Source organism: Populus euphratica, unplaced genomic scaffold (assembly GCF_000495115.2).
Source record: "Populus euphratica unplaced genomic scaffold, PopEup_1.0 scaffold172.1, whole genome shotgun sequence".
NCBI classification, from domain to species: domain Eukaryota; kingdom Viridiplantae; phylum Streptophyta; class Magnoliopsida; order Malpighiales; family Salicaceae; genus Populus; species Populus euphratica.
Window position 1 is genome coordinate 958,146 of NW_011499920.1, and position 7,387 is coordinate 965,532.

At 36.6% G+C, this 7,387-nt stretch overlaps 1 protein-coding gene across 6 annotated transcripts; it reads left to right on the forward strand.

Annotated features, from left to right (window-relative positions):
* The first annotated feature begins 312 nt into the window (after positions 1 to 312).
* On the forward strand, positions 313 to 7,185 carry LOC105135094 (BTB/POZ domain-containing protein). 6 transcript variants are annotated; one of them, XM_011039803.1, is made up of 9 exons: positions 315 to 710; positions 789 to 915; positions 1,675 to 2,182; positions 2,267 to 2,400; positions 2,592 to 3,034; positions 3,184 to 4,329; positions 5,498 to 5,650; positions 6,218 to 6,771; positions 7,010 to 7,185. In XM_011039803.1, exons 1-8 carry the CDS (start codon positions 601 to 603, stop codon positions 6,645 to 6,647), a joined length of 3,051 nt encoding a protein of 1,016 aa, XP_011038105.1. In that variant the 5' UTR covers positions 315 to 600; the 3' UTR covers positions 6,648 to 6,771; positions 7,010 to 7,185. The 6 variants fall into 6 exon arrangements, with proteins under 6 accessions (XP_011038107.1, XP_011038106.1, XP_011038102.1 ...); XM_011039800.1 differs by having other exon boundaries at positions 314 to 710; positions 1,675 to 2,400; XM_011039802.1 differs by lacking the exon at positions 7,010 to 7,185 and adding an exon at positions 6,853 to 6,956 and having other exon boundaries at positions 314 to 710; positions 1,675 to 2,400.
* Positions 7,186 to 7,387: the final 202 nt, after the last annotated feature.

Genomic DNA, 7,387 nt, shown 5'->3' on the forward strand with positions numbered 1-7,387 from the left:
CCATTTAATTCTAATTTATTTAAAACAAATCCAATCTCGATTTTGGCAAATCAATAATAATAATAATAAATATCACATTATTTGAATCATATATAAATATTTTAAAATATTTTTTAATTATAAATATATTAAAAAATTATTTTTATTTTTTTTAAAAAATTATTTTTAATATCAATATATTAAAATTAATTTATATTTCTTAACGTTTGTGTCAATAATTCTAATTATATTTTTTAATGCTTACACCCACCCTTTTCATCTTAATCACTAAACTTCCTTCTTATATATGAATTTGTTTGTCGATTTTTTAGAGACTGATCAAAAGTAAAATAAATTAGAAAAAAAAAAAGAAGCTATTTTTGAGGAGACTTGTAGGAGAAGAAAAAAGATAAAAAAGGACAGAGTGGTGACGACTTACGCGAAGCAAGTTGCGGCGGTGGTCGGTGTTTTCTGCCGGCTAACTATGAGTATGACATTGCATTGCAGCAAGCAGCTAAATCATCATTAAAAACAAAAAGAAAACCCACAAATTCACTGTAATTTATTTATCTATTTATTCTCTCTAAATTTTACATCTTTGTTTTCAAAAACAAAAACAAAATGAGATCTTCAAAACAAGCAGCGGCGGCGACAGAGAACAACAGAGGCATAAGCGGTCATATGTTCACACTCCATCAACGTCTCTATCATGCTCTCAACCTCGGTACCAGGTCTGTTCTTTTTAATTTTAATTTTAGGTTATTTTTAGGTTTTGATTATGAATCAATTTTGTGTTTAAAAATTGACAGATATTCTGAAGGAAAAGAGAGGAAATGGAAGTGTACAGATATTGAAATCCAACGGCATGTCGTCCGTTCCATTTCTTCCTTCATTGAGTCTGCCTCGCCAGACACTTTACATCATCCTCTTGTTAAGGTAACAAACATAATTACTATGATTCTTGTTCTAATTGAGGTTGTTTTCTTACAGTGAAGTTGTTGTTGTTATCAGTGTTGTTTTTGCTGTTGTTATCGGTGGTGGTGTTGTTGTTGTTATCGGTGTTGTTTTTGCTGTTGTTGTTTTTGCTGTTGTTATCGGTGGTGTTGTTGTTTTTGTTGTTATCAGTCACACTTAAAAATCCAAAACATATGCGCTGGCGAATGCAGATTTGTTTCGATCTAATTCCGAGCATAGCTATTTATTGATGTGCTGGTTTTATTTAATTATAATCCAATTGATTAAGATTTATCAGCTGTTATGCATATCTTCCGTGTTGATTAAAAATTTTATGTGCTGAGTATCTTTCTTTTGCTTTTGAAATTTTAAGAGGATCATTTCGTTGACTTACAATGGTGTATTAAGAAACAGTAAACTAAATATACTAATTCTTTCCACCAAAACCTGAATCTTAACTTGTATGGTAATGCGGTTCTTATCACTTCGAATATGTATTATGATTAATTGGAATTAAATTTTTTGATGAAGTAACATTTGTAAGCTGTTAGTTAGTGAGAGTGTTGGTATCTCTAGCGTTATTCATTAGGGAACAAGGAGCTTTTGGATGATATTTGATGGGACTTGCAAAGGTATTTTTATATTGCATGTCTGTGGTATTATCTCTCACTTAGGTAAAGGTAATGATCAATAATGATAGTTTATACGTTAGTGCATCTATCTTTTGCCTTCAATTTTCAGGATTCTGTGGCCGATATAGTTTGGGCATTGGTATGGATTCTTCAGCATAAAAGTGAGGCTGTTTTGAGTATAGCAGCAAACGTGGTTGTAAAGTTGATCCGCATTATACCCAATTCAATACTGCAACCGTATTCATTGTATCTGGTTCATCCTTTAGCATCTGTGCTATCTTCCTGTCGAATGGAAGTCTCAATTGCTTGTGCCACTGCTTTGAATATGATTCTCTCAAATCTGAGTGCAACCAGGGAGAAAATTGTTTGGGAGATTCTGAGTGAAACAAAAACTGTTTTCCTTATTGTTAGAGGTATACGGGAATTTTCTGGTGGTCCTATGTCTACTGAATATTTTCAAGAGATGGCTTCTCTTTTGAGTACAATACTGCAAAAGTGGTCTGCTTCTCGGTTCTCTGTCTGGAATGATACTAAATTGATGGAAGTTCTAGAGGCTATGCATGAAAATCCTGATGTTTCCATTAAGGTTGCACTTTTGAAGTTATATTCAGGGATAGGTATAATCATATGCACTGAGTTCTTCTTTATGAATTCTATTAGGCTCAAAATTGTTAAACAACTACTCTTGATTTGTATGCCAGCTCTATGTGGTAATGGGGCCATGAAGCTTCTTCAAAATGGGGAAGCCCTTCTGCAAATGATGGTACTCTGCATGGGTAGATCCCGCCCTCTTTCTGTTCAGATGGAAGGATTTAGACTTGCCCAACGCTTAGCGGTAATAATTGTAAACTGTTCTTTCACAAGATGTCTAATTGAGACATGTTAACAGTGTGTAAGTTATTGTGCATCGTCTATTGCCCAGACAAATAAAGAGGGATGTTTAAAAATGCTGAGCCTATGCTGCGAAGATGTCTAATTGAGACATGTTAACAGTTTGTAAGTTATTGTGCATCATCTATTGCCCAGACAAATAAACAGGGATGTTTAAAAATGCTGAGCTTATGCTGTGAGCCTATTGTTAAAGCTATAATTGATGGAATGACTGGATGGACCTTGAGCTCAGGGAAGATTGCAAATGACCAGATGTCTTTGTTAGTGGAAGCTTGTCGCTTGGCTCTTATAATTCGCTGGGATGGGGAACATCATGATTATTTTTGGAAGAAAGGAATTGACAAGGTCCTACTTGATCTTCTTCTTGAAAAGTTTCAGAATGGACAGTCTGTACACCTTTTGACACTTGAAGAACAGATGTCTGAAGCACAGGAGGCTCTCAATGCTGATGTTCTTCTTGTTTTGAGGCCATACATGTGGGATATTCTTGGATGGCTGGCAATATACTGTAGGGAAGATTTCAACCCCAACATTCATAGTCATGAACTTCACATTGATATGCTTATTAGATGTGCATGGTAATATACTGCTCATATCTTCTAAACTGGCCTTGTTTTCCTGGAGTCAAGTAGATTTTTAATATCCTAGTGATGAACCTTTGTGTTCTGGACCCCTTTCTCCTAGTTACTGATTAGTGTTTCTTTTTTATTGCATATTCCTTTGATAGCTTAACTTTTACGGATTCAGTTCGTAAAGGATGGCAAATATGCCAAAGTGATCTGTCCGAGACACTCAGAAGTGAATCAGCATCAAGGGCAGTTCTAATGATGATTTATTCTCCCTGCAAATACATTGCATCAAAAGCCAGGTCTATGCTGTCTGAAATTCTAAAGCCAACTGGCAAGGAATCTTTGAAACACTCATTGCGCATTCTCAATTTTACATTGACAAGGGATAATTTTGGAATACCAGATATGCTTCAAACTGGCATAAACTTGGTGGCTTTGACATGCTGTGCTTGTTTGGCCTGGTACCGAAGTTACATTGTTAAAAGTGGAGGAGTAAAGACACTACTGGCTTTTATAAAGTGGTGCCTAAGCAATGATGTCCATATAGGAAGGCTGAGCTTTGCTCCTCATTTGCATAATATATTCAGTCAGAGGCTTTGTTGCTGGGTGTGTGAGGAAGACTGGGAAGGCAATGACATACTTTTATTGTATGGGCTGTGGGGGCTAGCTGAGTTACTACACTATGGATCTATAAGCAAAAACGTTGACATTTTTTCTGGCCAGGTGGAATATACTGAAGCTCAGTTTGTTAGAATGCTTCAGGAGATTTGCAGTGACAACTCTGCTCTAGGGCTGAAATGGAATGCTGCATACATTCTAAGTTACTTTGGATTTTATGGTTTTCCTTGTAAACTTGGGAGGCGTATAGGGAAGGCACTTGATGAGAATGAATTTGCAGATACACGAATCATCCTTGCAAAAGGGGAGTCTATGAGTGTTCATGGTGTCGTTCTTGCCATTCGATGTCCATCACTGCTCCCTCCTGAAGAATTATCTCGTGATGAGAAAGCATCTGATGGTTCTTCTGGAAGATGTGCTGTAGATAAGCAGTATGGAAAGTTTAAGAAAGATATTCGCTTATCTTCACACGTTGATAACCAGGCACTGTCCAAGTTGTTGGAATTTGTTTACTTAGGATATCTGCATTCCAGTGATGAGCATGTGAAGAAATTGAAGATTCTTGCTAAACATTGTCGTTTGCAACCTCTATCAACAATGCTTGGCAGAAGACGTCCAAAGTGGGGCACTCTTTTCCCCATCTATGATCTTACCCCTGCTCTTGCACCAACTGGGCATCACTTTTCGTATGGTTTGCTTCTTGATTTGTGCCTAAGGACATTTTTCATTGTGTTGGATCAGCGTGTCTTATCCTTTTACATTTTTGTTCACTAAGGTCTCTTGAAATGATACGTGATACTTTAGAAGGGTAATTGAGCTGGCACCTTTGGGCCTTTTCCTTTCCAAGGCGCCCTCTAGTTTGCATTTGTTCAGTGTACACAGCAGTTGTGATAGTTTGGCTTTCAGTGTCAGGTTTTTATATTACCATTCTCTGATTTTAACTTGCTTTTTGTGCAATTAGTTGGAATTCATCCTTCACCTAGGCACATACGAGAGAAAAATCATAGATGTTTTCCAAAATGGCTTTTATTTTTTCTTCTTTATTTCCTTCCCTTTTTTCTCATGTCCTTGTGTTATTTTATTCTTCTTATTTTTATTTTTTTTATTTTTTTTATTTCTACTTGTTTCATTTTTGTTATTTTATTCTTCTTTTTTTTTTTTTTTTCGACTTGTTTCATTTTTTTTGTTGTCAAATCTGTGTTCAGGTTTGTAGTTTAGCATGTACTTGTTCCTGCCATTTATATCTAGCTAAGCAATGATGGGTGTACATGTATATTCTAGGATTACACTGTATGTTCTAGACTTGTGAGATAATAATTTTTTATATCATGAGATGGTAAATTGTAAGCTCCACAAACTATTTTTCCCAGTGGTTAGTTGGATCTCTTTTATAGTCTACAATTAGAAGAATAGATGGAGCTCAACAGAAAATCATTGCCTTTTTCTCATGTTTAATTCTTTTCTAACAGCACCAAACTGCTTTCCAGCAAAACTAGATAGCGTGCTATACCCTTGATGGATAGTTAATATGAGATATATGCTTATGGACCTCGTGTGTGAGACTCTTTCCCATAAGTTTTCTAGCCTGTCCATCCAAGTCAAAGGAAGAGTTCCCCAATGCAGAAAGGGCTTTTCTGCTCATTCCTCCTGTTATTGTGAATCTTCTATTGCATGGGATTTATGGTTTTAAATTCTACAGTTTATTTGTTATATGCATCCTAGTTGATAGGATGTTTGACTAAATTTGTAATATTGGAATAGAAGTTTTTAGGTGAATCTGTATTGTGTTTGCTACCTTCATGTGGCTAATCTTTTGGAGCTGTTGGTGGTAATTCAGTTTGTCTCTGATTTTAGGGACATCATCTTGAAGCCAAAAGAAACTGAATCAATCTGCTGGAAATGTAGAATGTGCTCCCTGTCATTGCCGCACATGCATGCTCACAAAGTTGTATTGTCATCTAGTTGTGATTATTTGCGGGCTTTGTTTCAATCAGGCATGCGAGAGAGGTACATACATTAGTGTTTTGAGTATAGAACTTCATTCTCACACTAGTTTGTTGGTTCATTTAATTGATTGAAAAAGTTGAAACTCATAATACAACGTGAAGGGTTTGTCTGCATCTTATTGTATGCAGCTTTGATAAATAATTTGCTAGGCAGCTTACTATTTTATTTTCTTATTGTCCAACTTATCTTGTATTTGGGGAAAGTGGGTGCTCTGTGGTGAGATTGGAAGAGTCTAGGTAATCCAAGGGCATATGTGTGTGTGCAGGACATAGCTGTCCGCTGCATGTTAAAATAGGGGGATATTTATCGTACAAGTATTCCCCTATGGTGGACAAGTACTGGGTAATGGAGATTTCATGTAGTGACCTAGCTTGTTTAGCTTTCTTGCAAGTCTTTTTGAAACTGGTATTCATATTATAATAAACAATCTCTGAAATAGTAGTTTTAGAAGTCTTTCTTTTCTATGATTAATTGACAACTGACATTCCTGCTCTCCAATTTCATTGCTTTGGATTTTTTTTATTTTTCTGTTTTTTGTGACATTTCTCATGTTATTTATGCATACAGTCGCTCCCAAACCATAGAGGTTCCTGTCAGTTGGGAGGCAATGATTAAGCTAGTGAACTGGTTCTACACTGATGAGTTGCCTAAACCTCCATCTGGTTGTTTATGGGATAATATGGATGATGAGGAAAAGCTACATCAGCTGCAACAATATCTGGAGCTTTGCTGGCTAGCTGAATTCTGGTTTTTGGAAGATATTCAGGATATCAGCTACAAAGTGATTGTATCTTGTCTGGATTCAGCCAGACAGCTGTCTATTAAAATAATCAAAATTGCTTCAGAGTTGTCTCTTTGGAAATTGGCTGAAGTTGCTGCAAATTACCTTGCCCCTTTCTATCGTCAACTATGCCACACGGGTGATCTTGAAGCACTGAATGAAGAGCTAGTTGATATGATTCGTGATGCCTCTGTTCGGCTTTCTCAAGAAGGGTAGTGAGACATTCCAAGTTGATTTACTTTTCCCTGGATGGTTTGAATTTTCGAGGACAAGACAGAAGTTGAAACTTAAGATCTCCAAATGCAACGGAACTGAGGAATGCAGATGTGTTTGCCTGCTGGTGAGTTCTTGCAAGACATAGTTTTAATGAAATTAGGTTTTGATACTTGGTCTTCTGCTGATCATTTTACATTAATTCCAGAAACCAGGGTCATAGTTTCTAGCATTTCTGGGAAGAGCAATAGACGATAGTGTCTTTTGAATTTAGGTGCTACTACTGTATAACTGACCCGCACTACATTGGTGGAGGGAACTTATTTGCCAATCTCAAATAAAAAATTTTCATGGTTAATTTTCAGGGTTCAAGATTGCAACCTGGGGAACACATTTGATTTCTTTTGTGACCAACAATCTCTGTGCTGTGTTTTATCCGATCATGAACAGTCGGACAGGTTCGTATCTTGTATCGAAGTGCTTAAACCAGTCAAGTGCTGAGGATAACGAGTTATTATATGAAGCAGCCATTTCGTCTTGATTTAGCAATAGACCATGAAGGTTCCATAGCCTTCATAATGGCCATTAACACCATGCAAGGCCTGCCACGATATCCGATGATCAATCTCCACAGCATCAGAAATCATTTGAGTCTCGAAAACACCAGTATACTGTCCCCATATCACCATGAAAAGGAGGCAATATTTCTGCTAATCGCTTGCTGTCCATAGCACTAGCAAGTA